Source organism: Danaus plexippus, chromosome 8 (genome assembly GCF_018135715.1).
Source record: "Danaus plexippus chromosome 8, MEX_DaPlex, whole genome shotgun sequence".
In the NCBI taxonomy this organism is placed as follows: domain Eukaryota; kingdom Metazoa; phylum Arthropoda; class Insecta; order Lepidoptera; family Nymphalidae; genus Danaus; species Danaus plexippus.
The window spans coordinates 5,640,096-5,662,503 of record NC_083542.1 but is presented as its reverse complement, the minus strand read 5'-3'; the positions used below and the strand labels follow the sequence as shown (position 1 = coordinate 5,662,503).

Sequence of the window (22,408 nt, the reverse complement as noted above, 5' to 3'; positions counted from 1 at the left end):
AAAAAAAATAAGTTATTCGTTTCTTAAAATTTTAATTGGAAACCATCAAATCAATCACGTGTATTGTGTACATTTTTATTCAATTTCAACAGCAGGTATTTGTCTTTAAGGTGGTAAGTTGAACTGTGTAAATTATGTGGATCGTGCATTTGAGGTTAAATTCACCATTCTGCCCATAGTTAAAAATGCCTAGAGGACGACGTGCGAACATCGGCCGCCGCACAAGACATGCAAGTCAGCAACAAGTGTATTCACAGAACTTAAGCGAAGAAAGACAAAATATAATAAGAGAAAATGCCCGATTGAGACAACGCGTGAGTACACGAAGATCATTGGCATCATACAATCGCTTGGCATTCCAAAATGATCCCACTGCGAACTACAGTGACGTTGAAAATTTAAATATTGGACCAATGACGACTGTATGCCGATATTGCAATGCGTTAAAGTTCAAAAGAGAAACGGCTGGATTGTGCTGCGCAAGTGGAAAAGTCAAACTGGATCCATTACTTACACCACCACAGCCACTGAAACCATTGTTCGATGGAAGTGATCCCGATTCCAGCCATTTTCTTCAACACATCCTTGAATACAATAACTGCTTTCGCATGACTTCCTTTGGAGCTAATATCATTCGAGAAGGCGGCTTCATGCCGACTTGCAAGGTAAAAGATACAACACACACGATCAAAAGTTACACCATATTCTTTAACAAATTCTTTAACAAATGATTGTTTGCAATTACAGATACAAGGACAAATATATCATTTGCATGGTTCAATGGTGCCAACACCAGATGAACCGCATCAATTTCTGCAAATATATTTCATTTCGTCGATGGTGGATCAGCTGAATGTGCGGTGTAATATTCAGGGAACACAACAGTTAAAGAGACGGATTATTGAACAGTTGCAAGCATTTTTTCACGCTAATAACGCTGTGGTTAATATGTTCAAAACAGCATTGGAACGAATGCCATCGGATACGCACAAATTTGTCATAAGAGCGGATTGTACCCCAACAGGTGAACATGTGCGAAGATTCAATGCACCCACCGTTAATGATGTTGCTGCAATTATTGTTGGCGATCCAACTAAATCGCGAGACATTGTCGTTCAGCGAAGAAGCAATATCATGCATCGTGTAAACGAGACACATCGTTTGTACGATGCGTTACAATATCCAATCATTTATTGGCAAGGGCAAGACGGATACGACATCACGTTGAAGATGGTCGATCCAATTACAAGTAAAATATTCACACACTAATTATTGCTATTATTGGTTTCCATTAACAATTCATTTAATTTTGCATTTTCAGGCGTATCAACGAATAAAAATCTAAGCGCAATGAATTACTATGCGTATCGTATGATGATTCGTACACATGAGGAGAATGTCATTCTGAAGTGCCGTCGGCTATTCCAGCAATTCGCTGTCGACATGTATGTCAAAGTCGAGACAGAACGTTTAGCGTTCATCCGATTCAATCAGGCAAAGCTACGATCTGAGGACTATATACACTTGCGTGATGCTATTCATTCAGATGGTGATGTTCAGAGTATTGGACGTCTGACGATTCTCCCATCATCTTATATCGGAAGCCCACGCCACATGCACGAATACGCTCAAGACGCTATGACGTACGTGCGAAATTATGGAACTCCCGATTTATTTATTACGTTCACTTGCAATCCGAAGTGGACGGAAATTGAACGTGAGTTGGAACCGGGCCAAAAACCGCAAGATCGCCATGACATAATAGCCAGAGTATTTCAGCAAAAACTCAAGGTCATGATGGATGTGCTTACTAAGTATCGAGTTTTTGGTGACACACGTTGTTATATGTACTCGGTGGAATGGCAGAAGCGTGGACTACCGCATGCTCATATCCTAACTTGGTTGCTGAACAAATTACATTCAAATGAAGTGGATGACATCATATCAGCTGAAATTCCTGATCCAGTCACTGATCCCCATCTACACGACATTGTGACGACACAGATGGTGCATGGACCGTGCGGTGCATTAAATCCATTATCGCTTTGCATGACTGATGGAAAGTGCACAAAACGATATCCGCGACCGTTAGTTGCTGAAACAGTTACAGGGAACGACGGATATCCAGTATATCGTCGGCGTTCAAAAGAAGATAATGGTCGAACTATCAAAGTTAAAGTTCAAAATCAAGAGATTGAGATCGGAAATGAATTCATTGTACCATATTGCCCGCTACTATCACGAATTTTTGAAACACATGTAAACGTTGAGAGTTGTCATTCGGCCAAATCAATCAAATATTTGTGCAAGTACGTCACAAAAGGCAGCGACATGGCTGTGTTTGGTATTGCGTCGGAAAATGCGAATGACGAAATCAGCAACTTCCAAATGGGCAGATACGTCAGTACTAATGAAGCACTGTGGCGATTATTTTCATTTCTAATTCATGAAAGATATCCCACAGTTGTACATTTAGCAGTGCATTTGGAAAATGGCCAAAGAGTTTACTTCACTGAAGCTAATGCAGCACAACGAGCTGAGAGACCACCATCGACAACATTGACTAGCTTCTTTGCAATGTGTGAAGCAGATCCATTCGCAGCGACGCTGATGTACGTTGAAATGCCTAAGTATTACACTTGGAATCAATCAACAAAGAAATTCCAACGTCGCAAACAAGGAACCCCAGTTCCAGATTGGCCACAGGTGTTTTCCACTGATGCACTAGGTCGCATGTATACTGTTCATCCTAGAAATGATGAATGTTTTTATTTGCGACTGCTGTTGGTAAATGTACGTGGACCAAAATCATTTGCGCATTTGAAAACTGTGAATGGCCACCAATGCCAAACATATCGAGAAGCATGTCAACTATTGGGTTTGCTAGAGAACGATTCTCATTGGGATTTAACACTTGCGGATTCAGTTGTTTCATCAAATGCGTACCAAATACGAACGCTGTTCGCAATTATCATCACCACATGTTCTCCTTCACAACCAATTCAGTTATGGAACAAATACAAAGACGACATATGTGAAGATATCTTGCATCGCTTGCGCATTCAAACGAATAATCCTGACATGCAAATAACCGATGAAATCTACAATGAAGGATTGATTCTGATTGAGGATCAATGCTTGACTATTGCAAACAAGCTACTGATTGAAGTAGGAATGATTGCACCAAATCGATCAATACACGATGCATTCAACCAAGAATTAAATCGAGAGCTGCAATACAATGTTGATACATTGCAGGAATTCGTTCAAAATAATGTGCCGTTGCTGAATGAACAGCAAAAACCAGTATACGAAACATTAATGCAAGCGGTGGACAATAATACTGGTGGTCTATTCTTCCTGGACGCATCTGGAGGAACAGGGAAAACATTTGTCATTTCATTGATTTTGGCCACTATTCGATCAACAGGTGACATAGCTTTGGCGTTAGCATCATCTGGAATTGCGGCGACTCTTCTAGATGGCGGTCGTACTGCACATTCTGCGCTTAAGTTGCCACTCAATTTAAACACAATTGAGACTCCAACATGCAATATTTCCCGATCCAGTGCAATGGGAAAATTGTTGACGCAATGCAAGCTCATTGTTTGGGATGAGTGCACAATGGCACATAAGAAATCACTTGAAGCACTCAACTTCACACTGAAGGATCTTCGGCGAAATAACAACATTTTTGGCGGCTTGATGATATTGTTGGCAGGCGATTTCAGGCAGACGTTGCCAGTAATTCCCCGTGGAACGCCTGCAGATGAATTGAATGCTTGCCTGAAGGCATCACCTTTATGGAATAACGTAAAAACATTATCGCTAACCACTAATATGAGAGTTCAACTTCAAAATGATCAAAGTGCTGCACAATTTTCAAAACAATTGTTAGCTGTTGGAAATGGAAAAGTCCCAGTTGATGCGACATCTGGATTAATTACTCTTACCAACGACTTTTGCCGATTTGTAGACTCTCAACTAGCTCTTATTGAAAATGTTTTTCCAAACATTAGTGAGAATTATCAGAATTATGCTTGGTTAAGTCAACGAGCAATTCTTGCCGCAAAGAATAATGATGTACACGCACTGAATTTCACCATTCAATCAAAAATCGATGGCGATTTGGTGACATACAAATCCGTTGATTCCATAACAAATCCCGATGATGTAGTACATTATCCAACGGAGTTTTTGAACTCTCTGGAGTTACCAGGATTTCCACCACATAACTTGCAACTCAAAGTTGGTACAGTTATTATGATATTGCGTAATTTGAATCCACCGCGACTTTGCAACGGTACTCGACTTGCGGTAAAAAGACTTATGCCGAATTTGATTGAGGCAACCATTATTAACGGAAAGTACGCAGGTGAAAATGTATGTATTCCTCGAATACCAATGATTCCGACTGATCTTCCGTTTGACTTCAAACGATTGCAATTTCCAGTTCGCCTTGCGTTCGCAATGACAATTAACAAGTCGCAAGGCCAATCGCTTAGTGTTTGCGGGATAAATTTAGAAAATCATTGTTTTTCACATGGGCAGTTATACGTTGCGTGTTCACGCGTTGGGAAACCATCCGCTTTGTTTGTATTAACGTCAGACCAAAAAACAAAAAATGTGGTTTACCAAAGAGCACTTCAATGAAACGGTTAATTTGCGGACACGTATAACGCTTCGATTCAGTATTTACTTTGGATTCACTTTCATTTACTTAGAGAAGTTCAACTAAATAACACTTAATTTTTTTAATCGAAATGAATTCATTACTGTTGTGAAATGAAATAAAAATTTTCATTTCAAATATAAAACAAAAAAAAAATTTTTTTCTTCATCTTTTAATCACCAAACGAAACGTTACATAAAACGAAGCCATCTGGTGGCGAAACGGAGTTCGCCGGGTTTGCTAGTTTATAATAAAAATAATGAACTTCTAACATTGTTTTCTCAATTATGTTTAAAAACAAATAAATTACGGTCAACAATAATTTGCATTAATTATAGAGAGGTCGTTGAAATGCGAATATAAATAATAAAGTAGCTTTTTATTTGTAACTTTGTAGTTTTTGATCTATATATTGTTGCATCATCTTAACCACATGTTTAGTTTTGCATTTAGTCGGTTTCAAAGAACTTTTTATCTCAAAATTCATATAGTCATCAATGTATTTTTATTATTCAGGAACAATTGAGACGTATCAAGAGGAACCAAGAAAGGGAGAGACTGGCTGGAAATGTATCAGTACCTGGTTCATCTATCAGTGATAGTAAGTTCATCTATCGTTCTAAATTTGAATTTTATACCATTATTTATGTTTTCAAATGCCAACAATTGCTTTCTATCTTCAGGTATGAACATGTCGACCATGTCTGACCTAGGGTCCAAATCACCTGGCCTGATCCCATTGGGTCAGATCAAACAGGAACCGGATCTTCACACACCATCTAGACGACGGGCCAAATTGAAGCCCGATTTGAAATTAAAGGTAGAAAGATAGTATCATAATTTTTCTATTCATATTGGTATATAAAAATTAGGACGACAAAAGATATGGTTTTTGATTAAATTTTCTATAGAAAACAATTATGAAAATATGTATTGTTGTAGAGATTTTATTTTCACAATAAATCTACTTCTATATTAATTTATACGACCTGTGAACTAAATTTATTTATGTAGTTGGTGATGTTTGTCACACCTTCTTATTACTCCTTCTCCTAACATGACACAATTTCTTGTAAAATATTTGTGTCAAATACATAACTTACAATTCAGCAAAGACTAGACATGAAATGGTCACGAGCAAGCGCGCAGGCTGAATTCGAGTCTAATTAACTTGATAAAAAACCAATCAGTTATTTACTAGATGACACTTAGGTTGAATAATTTCAATAATCTAGTCTAGTCTAATCTAGTCAGTACTAGTCTAAGCCTTCTAATGGTATATACTAAATAGGCTATTTCTTAACTGGTTCTATATTATTCCTAGTGCGGAGCGTGCGGTCAAGTTGGTCACATGCGTACAAACAAGGCGTGTCCGTTATACACAGGGGGCGGGGCGGTGACCCCCGAACATGATGAACCAGCCCCCGAACCTGACGACCTTGACCTTGGATATGTGGATGGAACCAAGCTCACACTACCTTCTAAATTTGTTAAGGTAATAAATATACTAGTCGATAATGTGTATGTAATTAAATGTACGCCTGAACGAAACCTGATATCCTTAAAACTTATTGAGTCATTTATAGTTTTCTAAATCATAAATGGTTATATAAAAGTTAAAAATTATCGATTTCAGGCAATTTTAAGTTTCTAGTTCCAATCTTTTATTTGTAGATTTTGGAAAAAAATTCTAATTACAATTTCTACATTTTTGGTGGTTACATTATAAGTACTTACAAAACTAGCTATGCTATAAGCACAAACACCTACCGATAAACACTTATAAGAATTCTAAATCCAACTTAAAATTTTTCCTAATATTTCTGGGTTCAATCAAATATAATGAATAAAGATCGGTAATTTATGTACCGCAAACATATATTACAAAATTGATTTTAAAAGTATGTTATTTTAAAGACTATTTTCATTTAAATAAATTTCACAATCAACAGCAATCTTCGGAGGAGCTTCGTCGTCGTAGCGGCAGTCGTCGCGAGGTCCGAGCTGCTGGGCGAACCAAGAGACGCGGCACTGCCAGTGATTCTTGTGATTATCTCGTCAAAAGACCAGCGGAAAGACGCAGAACTGATCCACTAGTGACCCTCTCGTCCCTATTAGAAGACGTATTGAACACTATGAGACACCTCCCCGATGTACAACCCTTCCTGTTCCCAGTCAATCTGAAGGTACGTTGCTATAGATATGACTTGGATATCAATAAGTTTTTGTAGATAGTGTGATATATTTTGTGCGCAAAGAAATAATCCAACTTTAATTTACAACGTAACTAATCTCCTTACACAAAATCGGATCTTTAAGTATAGTTTTTATGTTTCACATTTAGAAATTTAATTAGCCTTTGTGTTTTTATATAATATATTGAAATTAAGGCACTAGTGCACAGCACAAGAGGATAGAATTACTTGACTTCGTTCGATTTTCTTTTCACTAGCTGGTAGCGGATTACTATCGTATCGTATCGCGGCCGATGGATCTACAGACTATAAGGGACAATTTGAGGCAAAAACACTATCAAAGCCGCGAAGAATTCTTGGCTGATGTCAACCAGATCGTAGAAAATTCTACTCTTTACAATGGTGAGTTGAAATATTAAAATTATCGCTTATAATATTTATAATTATATTACATTTTCATTATATATTTTTTTATGCTAATACAGGTCCTACGAGCAGCTTGACGGTAGCAGCGCAGCGTATGATGCAACGCTGTTTCGAAAAACTGGCAGAGAAAGAGGAACAGTTTATGAAACTGGAGAAACAAATCAACCCGCTGCTAGATGATAACGACCAGGTCTGAAAAAAAGACTATAATAGACTTAAAAATATATTTTTTTACAATATCAGTTGCACTTATAATAGTTAAAAGAAATCTAAATTTAAATACTATTAGTATGTTATTTCGAAATACAATAAATATTTTTCTGTCCCACCCCGGGCATGTCAAAAGTCAACTAATCATTTAAAAACCATTAAAAAATTTTGTTCCTCAGGTGGCTTTATCGTTTATTTTTGAGAATCTCTTAACAACGAAACTTAAAGTTATGCCGGAAGCTTGGCCATTCCTGAAACCAGTTAACAAGAAACAGGTCAAAGATTACTATAATGTTATTAAAAAACCAATCGACATGGAGACGATAGGAAAGAAAATACAAGGTTGGTTTGATAGCCTCACATGGTTTCTTAAATTCGACTTTAATGCTATTGTGCTAGAGTGGTTTTTAAACTAACAATTACCCTTTTTTTAGCTCATAAGTACCACAGTCGGGAGGAATTTCTTCGGGATATACAGTTGTTGGTGGATAACTGTCGTGCTTACAACGGACTTAACTCACAGTTCACGAGACAGGCCGAGGCCGTACTCAAAGTAACCCAAGAAGCCCTAGAACAGGTAACACTTTTATATTACAGACAGAGAAGAAAACCTCTTAGCATTCAATGGATTCACCGTGCTAGTGCCGGGTCCATTGCGTTGCAGGGAGAGGATCTTCAACAGTGCCTGGGACTTGCGCCCAAATGTAGGTTTAAGGGGCCCCTAACTAACGCGCGTTAAACGCTCACCTCCACTGTCCAAGCTCCTCTCCCTACCTAACAAAATTTGAAAAGAACCTACTAGGACTGCCTTTGAAGTACGTTCAAAGAATGAATAGTAGTGAGTTCTAAACAGTTCCAAGTCTTTTAATAGCTTGTAGAGAGATTTAGCCGTTGTACCTCTCGCTCCCACTTCTACCGCGTATAAATTCACGACGAACCTATTTCGAGTGAGTTCGTTTGTGTGCTCGTAATATTTGTTGATGGCATGGTCTTTGGGGATGTTGGTGTCCCAAGAAACCGTAAGCTCTATCATCATACGCGCTTTGAAATTCGCGAATATATAGGTTATCTTTATTAAATTATAATGAATTAGATTCAGATAACTATGTATCATTTTATAGGTAATCTTATAATTATTTTCTTTCTGTACAAAGTGTTTTTGATATCATTAGGAAATCTTCCTAGATATTCAAAAATGGAGACATTATTAGTAGTTTTGTTTTTGTTATCGCTACTTTTTCTATTATTATGATTTATCTCGCGTATATTGAGATGTTAATTATGTTAAGGTTTTTAAAACTTAGTTTGCAATGACTTATTTACAAACATCTTAACTTATACTATTTGTCTTTTCCAGTTCGATGAGCACGTGAGTCAGCTGGAGGCGAATATAGCACGCGTTCAGCAAAAGATGTTAGAGGATGCTGAGCAGTCTGAGTTAGAAGATGACCCGCCGCCGCCCAGCGACGAGAAAAGAGGCCGCGGAAGACCGAAGAAACACAAACCAAGCACATCAACATCGATGGCAGATGGTATGAGACATTCCATATAATACATGCAAAAAAAAATACTTCTCAGTTCCAAGCAAATGACTTAATATGTTATATGTATAACGTTACATGTAACAAAATTAACTTTACTATCAAAATAAGTCTATCGAAATTGTAATTTAGTTTTACTTATGTCGAAATTCGTCTTTTTATTGTATTTTGGTGGTTGGTTATCGTAAACTAATTATGTTTTTGACGTGATTTGTAATTTCTTATAGATGCCACACAGAGGAAACGTAGTCGTGTCAAGAAGGACCAAAATAGTCTGGTTGATGGTAATTTTTTTTTTTTTTGTATATAATTATGTTATATGTATATGATAACGTAGAAATTATAGTAATAATTTTCTTTGCTCATAAAAGAACATATCTTAATCTTAACTAGACAACACATGGCATGTACCAATATATGGATATAGCAAAACTTCCATCTAGTTTTTGACTAATACAAATGTATGTATATTTTTATTACAGATTTACAATATTCTGACAGTGGAAGTTCAGGTCTAGAGGAAGTCGAACAAAAAGATGCAGCTGAAGCTATGGTACAATTATCAGTTCGACCTGGTCAGTTTATAATAAAATATTTTTTTATTATCATTTCTGTAAGCTAAAACCTAATGAATTTACTAAACAACTTATTTTTTATGTATCCAACAAATTAATTGTGATAGCAAGTCATATAAATACAGTTCTGTGATTAAAATTCGACAGATGACGACATTCCTGATTCGAGCTTCGATACTTCTGAGTTCCTCATCAAGCGCGAGGTTCCAGACGAGCCGCACGAGCTGGTCGACCTGGACAGTCACAGCACTGACTATACTTACCCCGCCGTTGTAAAGGTAATTATAATATACACTACCACAGTATTGAATACATTACATACACTTGTTGCCTGTGACTTCGTTCGCGTGGACTTCGGAATTAATGTCGTATAGAAATGTATACAGTGTGTTGAAACAAAAGAAACGCAACGAACCGGTAGCGACATCTTTAGGTCGCGATGCCTGACTTCACTCCCACAAAGCAAAGTTATTCCTCGATCGTGTGGTCACGGAATTCCAGGATAATTTGTATCCTTATATAATTTGTATTCTTCTGCTATCTACGTTTTTGCACTGTAAAGTATTTATAAAATCCGTTTAGCAGTTTTTGAGCTAAAGAGAAATTAATAACCATATATGGACCAACCAAACGTGGACTGGCTCGACCGGGGAAGTACCACCATCTCAAAGAAGATCGGGGTGAAGTAGCCTTTAATGACTGCGTTTCGTGCGATGAGTGAAAGCCGGTTGCCCTTTCCCTGTTCCAACCTTTCCTGCCACTTCCTTATTCCCACCCCTCCCTCTCCCTCAATAACCAAGGTTGGCAACGCATCCACAATATAAGACTTGTTGTGGATGTCTATGGGCGACAGTGACTACTGCCCATAAAGTAGGCCGTCTGCTCGTTTGTCACCTCCCTCATTAAAAAACCTTCGTATTTATAATATTAGTACAATTTTGCCCTGGCGTAGTCGATGCCATGGTAATAAGAAACAGTACAGGCACTTGATCCGATGTTTAAATAAATAAGGTAAAACGTCTGTAGACCTTAAAACTAAATAATACATTAGTAACAATGACCATATATATTAAATATTTGCGGATATTCCACTACCTATAATCCTCAAACTAATGCAAGGCACCTCTTATTATGTAAATGGTAAAACGGGGGAGGGGGAACAAATGTAAATCTAATCCATACTTCCATCAAGTATCGAGAAGATTACATAATATTTTTTAACGCTAGTTTCTTCCTAAAGCACACACAAACACACGCAGAGTTATTATATCCTGTGATGGGCCCGCCAATAAAAAGATAATAGAAAAATGTTATTTCACCGTTTTTCTTGGGTAAAAAGAAAACACGAGTTTTGGTACATTTATGATAAAAAAATGGACGTTAATACACTTATTAATATTGCTAGTTAAATCTACGCTTTGTTTTAAATTTATACAAAATTAATCAACGAATTCTTTCAAGTGAACAGATTTTAAAATGATTTATTTGTCCTCAATTATCTCGTGTGCGTCTTGTCAACCATTCTCACCACTCGCATAAAAGAAGTGAATAGCATCAGTTCTCGGATGTTTCTATATTTGAGCATAAGACTTAATTCATATTATTTTGTATTAGGAGGAACCAATCGAGCCGGACATGAACATGGATCCGCCAATGATGGACGCGCTCCCTGAACACACACAGTTTAAAGAAGAGCCGCTTGAGAACTGGCAGGTTGGTTGAATTTAACTATCAAATCTTAAGGACTATTTACCTTTATATGGTTTTATATTGAAAAGGTATTATAAGAAAATTACTGTATTGTATTTTATTTAGATATATGTTAAAAAAATTTATATTTAATAATATTAAATTTCCAGCCGGACCCTGTAATTCAGGATGACCTAAGAGTAACGGACAGCGAAGAAGAAGCAGAAGATGGACTTTGGTTTTAGATATATATTTTTTTTATTTACATAGATTAAAATGTAAGAATAATAATGTTTGTTACATAAGCTAAATAAATGAATTTATTATGGAAGATTATGTTTTATTTATATAACAAATTTCTGAATCGATTTTATGACACATCGTTTAATATCGATGATGTATCTCATAATCGATATTAGACGATATTTTTGCAGTCTTTTTAAACTTCCAAATTTTGAAAATATCTGGAATAATATAAAGCTTGTTTATTCATTTTATTATAATTATTGGTTTATTTATTTTTGATATTTTTTAAAATTATCTTGGAACTTTTTTATTTAAGGATACATCCTTATATATTTAAGTGGCAACATTGGTTTTACATGTTGCAACCCTATAAATGAAGTTTTATTATATTAATAGTAAGTGATAAATAATGATAAATAAATGCGATGGACCCAGCACCCGCACGGTGAATCCATAGAATGCTGAGAGGTTTCGTCTCAAATAATAAATAATAATTATAATTTAGCCAAGACAGAAATACGCTTAAATTAAAAACCCAATTAATTCTTAATCAACATTCAGCCCTACCTAACTAGCTTAAAAACTAATCTGATTTTAAAATGGTTAAACCATTCGCAAACTTAATAATGTTTTTGAATTTAATTAAACGAAACAAATTTTTATTTATATAGACATAATATATAAGACAACCTGCAATATTACCATATGTGAAGGGAGTTACTGACAGAATAGGCAACATCTTGAAGAAGGTTTCGATCAAGACTATTTACAAAGCAAATAAGAAAGTGAGCCAATTTTTGAGACCTATCAAGAGTTCTATTCCTTTAGAACAAGCGGGTGTATACAAACTCGATTGTGACTGTGGCTTGTCATACATTGGACAAACAAAGAGGAGCATCGGTACAAGAGTTAAAGAACATATCTCAGATATCAAAAATAGGCGCGCGTCGAAGTCAGTGTGTGAACACACAATGGACAAACCAGGCCACTACATTCGGTTTGATAAACTACAAATTCTCGCTCGGGAAGACAAGTATATACCGAGGTTAATTCGCGAGGCTATTGAAATTAAAAACTATCCCAATTTCAATAGAGAAGATGTCTGAAATCTATCCAACACCTGGGACCCCCTCCTTAAAAATATAAAATCCCATGTCCGTGACACCGTAAGCGCATTCTGCCGGCATCCAGAGCGGAACGCCAGAAAATTCAGAAATCGATGGCGGTAGATGGTAAATAACAAGGTACCGATCGACAGACATTCACATCTCGTCTGCCCGTTATCACGTCAAAGTCGGGTTTATGTAGTTTTAAAATAATAAAATCCGCGTAGTATATCCGAAAATATATTAGTTTCGTTTAAATGAATAAAACTCGAGAAAGTCTTCGATCTCATTAAACATAATATATTAATAACATTTTGTTTCATTTTATCAATTTAGCACTCACTTATTTTTATTAAGCTGTCTTCATTCGCACTGGAATTGTGTGATATCTTGCCAATGTCAAAGTTTTTATTTGTTGGACGAATTATTATCTCGGGTATTGTGAGAAGAAAACACGAAGAAGTTTGTCGAGTTGAATAAATGCGTTTATTTTATTATTATTGTTATTATTGTTTTTAAAAAAGACTAATCACTAACATATTAAGTTTTTTATAAATCATGTCATTTATAAGTAGATGTGTTTAAGTTTTTAACTGTCTATTTATTGCTATACTCTTAATGCCCTTAAAAAATATTTAATATTAATATAAACAGTTTATTGCTTTAGATATTAAGAGTAAAATGAAATAACAATTCTAATTTTGAGGCTCACTGGCATGATTACAAATATAATGGTAGCTAACTGTAACTGACTCCAACCTGTGCCACGGCCTGTATAACCTTGCCAAAATAATGAGCAATAGAATATCGCTTTAATTCGTGTTTTCGTATTATATCTGTAAATGAAAATTTCCAGTTTTCTAAAGACGGTTGTTGGGTATTTTTGGTTTATTTAGGTCCAAAACTACGAGAGTATCAACTTTACGAAAATTTATAAAAAAGCATTATCGACGTACGATTCTTCAATTAGGTGCTTCACGCGTGTCACTATTATTTAATAAAATTTACTTATATTAAATAAAATCTGTACACTTATATGTTGAATATGAATTATGTTATAGCTATATTTCAAAATGACCTGAGTATTCACTATTGTTTACATAAACCGAGCTTAGATTCCGACTTGTAACAATTAACTACAATTATTTGCGTTACAAATAGTCATACAATTATCACTAGTTATGTACGTTAAGCGCTTCTTACTGATGATGTTCATTAAAAGTGCTCTTTATTAAGCTCATAAAGACTACTTTGTAACTGTTACATAAGATCCAATAACAATTACAAGTTTTATAATAAAATTTTAAGTTATAATAAAGCAATATAATGGAATTGTATAACAGCTGCAGAGCGTGTCGCCACAAATTTTTTTATACCTGTATTATAAAGGACTTTCCAAAACGAATCTAAATGAGTTTTAGAAGCTTAACGAAATTTAGGATTTGGGAACGAATTTCGAGGATTCGCATAATTGCGATTATTGGGGTTTCAGAGAGAATTTTAATTTATAATAAAAATAATGAACTTCTAACATTGTTTTCTCAATTATGTTTAAAAATAAATAAATTACGGTCAACAATAATTTGCATTAATTATAGAGAGGTCGTTGAAATGCGAATATAAATAATAAAGTAGCTTTTTATTTGTAACTTTGTAGTTTTTGATCTATATATTGTTGCATCATCTTAACCACATGTTTAGTTTTGCAATTAGTCGGTTTCAAAGAACTTTTTATCTCAAAACTTCCAAGACAAAAATAAGGGATGGAGTACTATTTTATTTAGTTAGTTTGTATGTATGTTTTTGTTTATTTAACACATATGATTATGACTTTGTATGTGTTAAATAAATAAAATCGTGTAAAATATTAAATATTGGTTTGCTTCTAATAAATTCAGCAAAACAAATAATTGATCTTTGTATTCGTATGGATTCAAATATTTTTTCAATAAATTTGATTATTCTTGGAATTATGTGTTTTGGATATAAATTTTATATTAAACGTAGGTACTTTTTGGTGATATTATATGAAAACAAACAACAAAGAAGAGCTAACAAAAAGTAACAACGCTCTACGTGTTATCACAATTGAGACATTACTTCCTCAAACTACCGAAAGAATAACTGTTGTTAAAGTAATGTTATTATTATCCCTAAACCGTGAAAAAAAAAATGATTTTTTGATAAAATTGTCACTAAAAACACATTTGAAAGCAATTTTTAAGTTAAAGCACGTAGGCTATATAGCGTTTTATCTATGAAAAGCTTTTGATCATAGGAAGAAAATCGATTACAACGCGTCCTTGTAATATCGTCGTCAATATTGGAGACCCAGTTTTTTCTTTTTTCTGTAATATGTCACGTACTGCATCCCAAGCTAAAATGTTTTATATTTTTGTCCTCTTACAAATTAACTCTCACCGTTCATTCAAAAAGGTGGTAGTTAGATAAAATGAAAGCATTTATTTTATTTAACGAGCAGGTCTATTATATGGTGGCATTATTATAGCTAGCTATTTTGACCAATGGAAAACAGTATATGTACATATATCCCGTGTTCGAATTACAATTGAGATTTTAGAAAATAAGAAAATTTAATGAAGTTAAATTGAGGAGTTCGGTAAATGTATCATCACAATTGAATGAAGCCGAAAAAAGATTGAGAGTATTACTGTGAAAAAAAAATGTCTACCTTATTTATCTTAATGTGAGCTGCAACTCAACTAATTCATATTCATCTAGCAAATTAATTTATATTAAAGCTGTAAGGCAAGGGACAGCAATGCGCCTAACAGTACTTTCATATCCACATATGTATATACATATATGTTTGTAACAAGCATCAGTGTTATTATTATTAATAATAGCTTATTGTTTTACTTTTTTATTAAAGAAATACCACAATCATCGCTACTTTTTAATCATGTTACTTCGGGTGGGTTTTCACTTTCATGTTATAAAATTTTGTTTTCTTTATACCGGCTGTCTATTGGATATTAGTCGTAGGTAATACAGTCTCAAAAGGACAATCTAAAGTGTTTCAAACAATGTATTTTAGAACTGTTGTCTTTAGGAATATAAAATATTAAATGAGTTTAGCATTTAGCAGAGAAGGGTTAGTCAAGCACTGGCACTCATCGCTTGAAACGCAGATTATGCCTACTTACGCTGATCTTCTGTAAAAAGGTACATATACAAGCTATAATTCATTGATCACTGCTAGGATACTCCACGTCAGAAATAAAAAAAAAACATTCAAATGAATTAAATTTGTACTAGTTTATACACACAATAATTACTTTCCTATTTAAAAGATCCGATTTGTAATGTTTAACTTATAATTTGTCCGTGACTGAATTTCGAGAGTACTACTTTTAATATTTAATTAAAATTAAATATTTCCTAATAAGCACAATAAAATTAAATATAACGTAAACATCACAAATGTAGTGCTTCATAGACATGTATACATCACGTCTGTTTACCAAAGAGAACAAGCTACAAATCTTTGTTACATACAACCTTTCTTTTTATAAATTTATGGATCCTTATGTTTTTAAAACTTAAATAAAACTAAACAAACATTCCAATGCCATTCACAGCGTTTTTTTTTCTTTAAATTTTATCGCTTTTTAAATATATGCCAATAATCAGCCATTCAAACATAGTCTGCTTTTAATATTATAAGTTTTTAATCACAAGTACTTTCTTACTAGCCACTTAACGGATTTTAATAATTGGTTAATATCTAATTTCTGTAATTATATTTGTTCATTGCATTATTTTAACCACGCGTAAGGATGTAAACCTTCTACTTGTTTTAGACTAAATTATGCATGAATAATCCAATTTCAAGGAATTAAAATCGTTAGTGTTGGAACAATATGATTCTCAAGTAACATAAAATGTATAAATAATTTCAAATTATAAGATTGAAGTCACCAACCCGTCTTGAGCAAGCGTGGTGATTAATGCTCTAACCTTCTCCATGCGAGAAGAGGCCTGTGCTCAGCAGTGGGCTCTGATAGGCTGATGATGATGATAAAATATATTACGTAAGATAAAATTGTTTAGTTTTACTGAATTAAATTTATTTTTTAATTTATCCACACAATTTTCATTTTTCAACCATAATTTTGGATAAGCTAAGTCTCCAATTCCATATTTGAAGTCATTCACCGTTATGACTATTCTAACTCACTACTTTTATTTTATTTTGTATTATTATTTTATTTTAATTATTATTTATTTTTAAATGTAATTTTTTTTAACTTTTATCATCAATATTGTGTCGTCTATTGTCTTCTTTTTGTTGTTGCAATGTGTAAAACTTAACAATGGCGTTAGTAGTTGCTTGGTGGCATGGCATGGCGGCTTTGATGATTTACTGCACAGAAGTATCAAATAATTGGTTGGTTCATTAGTTATTTATTTTGTTTTAAAATAATGTAATATTTTTTTTATTTAATAATTACTTTCTTGTTGTTTTCTCAAAATAACAGAGTAATACAGATTGTACTTAATATTTATCATAATATGTGTTAGTAGAAAGGTTTTTTTTTACTTCTACAACAATAAGTCATTGATAGATTATGTGTAAAAATTTATAAAAAGTGTGTTTTTTTTGTCTTTTTTTTATTTGTTATAGGTTCAACGTTTATAGTTATATTTCGATTAAGGATTAAATAATTTTTTAGTATAATTTAAAGTACCTACATTATTGTCGCAATAATTTTAGGAAGAGTTTTTTTGTACTCAAAATTCTTTGCGACGTTAACTAACCAAATTTATTTTAAGAAATTTCAAATATTTCTTATTGATGCTTATTTATAGAGTTTTTATTACTTCAACTTATTAATAACAGTAGGTTCGATAAGTATAGGTCCTTAAGGCGAAGCATAGTGTAACTCATACGTTATACTACAGGTAAATCTATTCATAACTTCTAGGAAAAATATTGATAGAAGATAAATTACGAAAGTAACTTACAAAAGTAAATGTGGCCACCTTAAAATATTAATCATAGATTTTGGGTTAACTTAAATAAAACTTTTGTAAGCTATTGCTACTGTTTATTTTAAAATAAGGCATTTTAAAAATTGTAGTCTTTTTTCAATACATTTACAATTGAATTCAATTTAAATAACGTCTGACAAAGGAGTTCAATTTCTTTTTATTAAACATAAACATATTTATAGGTTACTTATTTAATTAAAACCTTTTTGGTACAGACATAATTCTCTTTTGAGTTATCTTGTTTTTTGGTATCATGGGGAAGCGAGTATTTTATTTCACGCATCGGTTTTCCCGAGAGATTTCAAACATAAAGGTCAAATTGGATCAAATAAATGAAATGGTTCCATCTATCAACCACAGAGTTGTAAGCGATATTCATTTTCTTGATTGAAACGGCAGAATAGAAAACCTGTAGGTATTCTTACTGCCTTGTTCAAAGGAGTACCGTATAAAATGGTGACTATGTTTTTTTGATTTCATGTATTAGGTATGCGATTTATAGTTCAGAATAATAATGACTATAATTTACAATAAATTCACCGTTTAAAAATACCTTCATAAGCTAACAACGAGATAGTGTCCATTGGGTACAACGATTCGCCGTCAAGAATTGAACAACGACGTCTGCTTTGCATTTATTTATTTTTATTGTCAGTATTCTTTTTAATTGCATTAGCATTAAGAATGTGTAACTATTTTATATTTAAACACATACATCAATAATTCGGTGAATAGCGTTGATAAAAGTGTAAATTTATTTAGAAACCTTATCCTCTAAACAGTTTTTTTCTTAACAGAATGAGTTAAACCCTACTGAACAAAGCAAAGCAATTTGTATTGCGATTTGAACGCTTACGTTTACACTAAGATTGGGCTTTAAAAGAAATAACGTCATTGCCGTGTTTTCTACTATATAATAAATACAAAACAACGAATGTCGGTATATTCAGTATAGATACAGTTATACTTATAACTAAAGCAAAAATGTATGTCAGTATATTATATACTTAACTAGGTACTTAGTAAAAAAATCCATGCATCCCTGAACACGTTATCCAGATACATTATGCATACAGATTTTGTACAAAGAAGCTTTGCGTTCTATATAATAAAGTGGTTATTATAGAACGGTGATCATGCACTCGTATATTACGAGAGAGTATTAGACCGATATTCGAAGAGTAAAGTTTCGAAATGCGGTGAAACAGCATCTTGTAATAATTAAGATACGAATCGAGAATTTCACCAATATTTCATTTATTAATGTTAAGAATATAATAAACGCAAGAAAAACTATACTTTACTTAATAGTTCTATTATTTAAATTCGGAAAGAGATTTATTTAATCCGATTTCAATACAACTATTTGTTTTTTCGATGGCGTTAAAACTTGAAATTTAATAAATTTGGTTAAAGGCCCGAGCAAAATAACTGACAGTCTCATCATAGATGAAGATAGAATACCTAACTAAAATTAATTTATTTTAATTCTGTAATATTCAAAGAAGTGTGTTTTTGCTTTGACAATATAATTTTTAAGGATAGGTTGTCAGCTCGTCAGCTGGATCTGCGTGTACTCTGAAAAAGACAATTCAAGATATATTGTAGAAAAAATCAGGCCTGAAACATATTGTATCATGTAGTTGTACGAATCAATGCCATTTATTGATATGGTTCCCAATAAATTTGTATAAATTATATTATAAGAAATATAAAAGTTATAACTACAGAAGTTATATAAGATAATGTAAGGAGCGATATATAAATAGCAATAAAATAGTCTAATGTAATTTATAAACGTAAGAGGCTCTCCACAGCGACAGCGTATACAAGGACTTCTCGTCATTTAGATTCTAGCAGACGCCGTATATGGTCAACTGTCAAGTGAGAATATAAAATTATTATATAGGAGTATGTGTCTCATTCTATTCTCTGATACAACTTCGCCTTCGATGAAGTTTGTCACGGTTACATGTTGTTTGCATGAACCCTTAAATATTAGCGAACATGTTAAAAATAGCTACTTTGGGCGGTCGTTGTGATATCTATATTTTTAATAAAAGGTATCTATTCTCAGACAATTTGATCTCTGTTAGATGTGTCTTTTGCTATTTATTTAAATGTAGAAATCTGAAAAACTTATTTAATATTAAGTAATTAAAAATTATTTACTGTTGATATTTTTAGTAAAATGATATCAATTTCGACAAGATGTCCGACTTAGTAATATTCGTCGCGCTGACAAACTGTCACCCCTTCAGTATAATTGACAATTACTTTGTAATCGAAGAACATAAAGCACATAATTTTAGAGATAAAGTTGTTAACGCAAGACACTCATTTACAAACCAGATGAGCATTGGCGACAGCAATGTAGAAAAATCAATTTTGTTTATTTAACACCATTAATTATAATTTTCGTGACAATGAAAAGAAAAATTAGTTACTAACTATGTTATAAGACCGTATATATCTCAAACATATATTGTTTAGATGTATTTTCGTAAATTAGATTAGTGTTCATAGAAATAAACTAACAGTGAGAACGAATTGTATATTTATAATCGATATAGATTAGATTATATTTACTGTTTCTTGGTAATATGTATACCTTTCAGATCTGGAGTACACAAAAATACGTATAAAATATATAAAAATGTTTTGGTATTTATTTCGCTACAAGTGCAATTGAGAACGCTAGTGTTCACATGTCCACATTATAAACTTCAAAAATGTATACTATTAAAGCCACCTCTTAGCATCCTTTGTGACTTTTCCGGGATGGTTCGATGAGTGGCTTACCGAAGTTGGAGGAGTATGTAGGTAAATTCATCATTTTTATTTCTTAAAAGTAGGAAATAGCTAAATATACGCCCTGCAAAAAGATCAATTGATGTGTTATATTCCTGAGGTCACGGAGGATGTGCACATTTTTACACAAAAAGAAAGACAATTTTTCTTAAAAACCCGATAGCCAGGATTTTTTTCATAATGTTTTCCTTAACCTTCCTCTAGCTACATTTTTAGATTCATTCGACACAAAAAAATTATTCAGGCCTGAAAGGGATTCTAGGACAAGCCCTTTCTACTTAAAATAATACCATAACATTACAAACAAACACAAATTAAGTCATTAAATAATCGTTATTATTATTATTAGTATATAATGAATAAATTATTTTAGGTATCATTTAAGAGAAGTATGTATTTGTTATTGTTACTTGAATATATAAATCTCGTGATTCACAATTATTTAAATAAACGAAAAGTTTATTTTAACTTAAATACAATTCTACCAACTTCATTCATTTGAAACGAGTTACTTTACGTAATTAAGAATTTAGCATTAACCCTTTTCAATAGTGGAATGAAACCAAACGAAAGATTCGAAATTTCGTTAATTGGTTCGGCTTTATGAATCCTTTTTAATTATTTACTTCTGTTTGTTTTATATAAATCGTAATATACTTTTTTCAAGATGATGAAGTAGGATATTTCATATACTGGGTATAAAAGACTTGAATTCAAAAGAAAATTCTTGTCCATGCTCAATGGTAAAAACAAACTTAAACTTTTCTACTTTGACATGATACAGTATGGCATAACTATAGACAAAACTATATGCAAAGAAACTGAATTTCATTTCGAGAGTTTTATCAAAACTTATCAAAGTTAGCACAGTGCGTCTTTGAATCTTAAATAAAGAACTTTCTCAAAGAAAACACTCGGATATAAAAGGATCTTTTTTATTTTCATTTATTACATGGTTTTTCAGAATTTTTGATCTTTAAACAATTGGACAAAGTTGTAATTTTAAATAATTGGATATTTAATATTATATGTTAAAAAAATGGATTATATTTTATCATATTTCAATTATTTAAAGAAATAGGTTATTGCTTTAACGAGCTTTTACATGACACATAAAAATATTCAACCATAATAGTTCTCGAATATTGTTCCAATATTTCCAATTAACAAAGAAATTTTGCTATTTCCAAAGAAGCTAGAAAAAATATTCATAAAACACAATCAAAAACAGTTTTTTTTGATTCTGTTACTTAAAACTTTGCTTCTTTAGAACCTATTTAAAACAATAGTTCCGAATAACATTGCCTTTGTATTCAATCAGAGAGAGAAGTTTTAGTTTGAAATCTAGTTGAAAACAAACACCAGGTGGGAATTAGTGATCTGTTTGAGAAAGTTAAACAAAGCATTGCAAGTGGAACTGTAACGTGCTAGGAATCTTGTTTGAAGCTTTGTTCTCTGACCAACCAAAATGATAGATGTACCATGAAAGTTGCCTCAAGCTACAATCTTAACAGATTTTACTTAACAGTCTTCCAAAATGTTCGGTTACTGAAGTAATTGTAGTAAAAATTATCGATAGTAAAACGATTTGCTAAACTGGTATACTAACAACTGTTAGTAATTATAGGTATATACTAAAAAAAGAATAAAAAATGTGGAAAAAGAGATATCATGATAAAGTTTTGTTTATTGAATTTTAATATTTTGTATAATATTTTCTGTAATAAGTACAATTGATAATTTTAATATTTTCCCCGATGTATTTAAAATGTAAATAGGCTATTGGATTTTAAATAGTCGTTCATGAAAGTGCCAAAACCTTTGTAAATATTACTGAACGAAATTTGACATGATTTAATAATGAATATAAAATTAATTCATATAGACTATAGTACATACAAATATGTTTCTCGAAATTAAA

The 22,408-nt window shown here is 32.8% G+C and overlaps 1 protein-coding gene across 1 annotated transcript; it reads left to right on the top strand.

The window, feature by feature from the left end:
- The first annotated feature begins 185 nt into the window (after positions 1-185).
- LOC133318860 (uncharacterized) lies at positions 186-11,639 on the top strand. The gene is made up of 17 exons (XM_061521242.1): positions 186-665; positions 748-1,249; positions 1,322-4,248; positions 5,189-5,273; positions 5,356-5,492; positions 5,997-6,167; positions 6,625-6,858; positions 7,125-7,269; positions 7,353-7,483; positions 7,683-7,845; positions 7,938-8,080; positions 8,861-9,035; positions 9,272-9,328; positions 9,527-9,619; positions 9,767-9,897; positions 11,234-11,332; positions 11,479-11,639. The coding sequence occupies exons 1-17, from the start codon at positions 186-188 to the stop codon at positions 11,551-11,553; spliced, it is 5,748 nt and encodes a 1,915-aa protein (XP_061377226.1). The 3' UTR covers positions 11,554-11,639.
- The last annotated feature ends 10,769 nt before the right edge of the window (positions 11,640-22,408 follow it).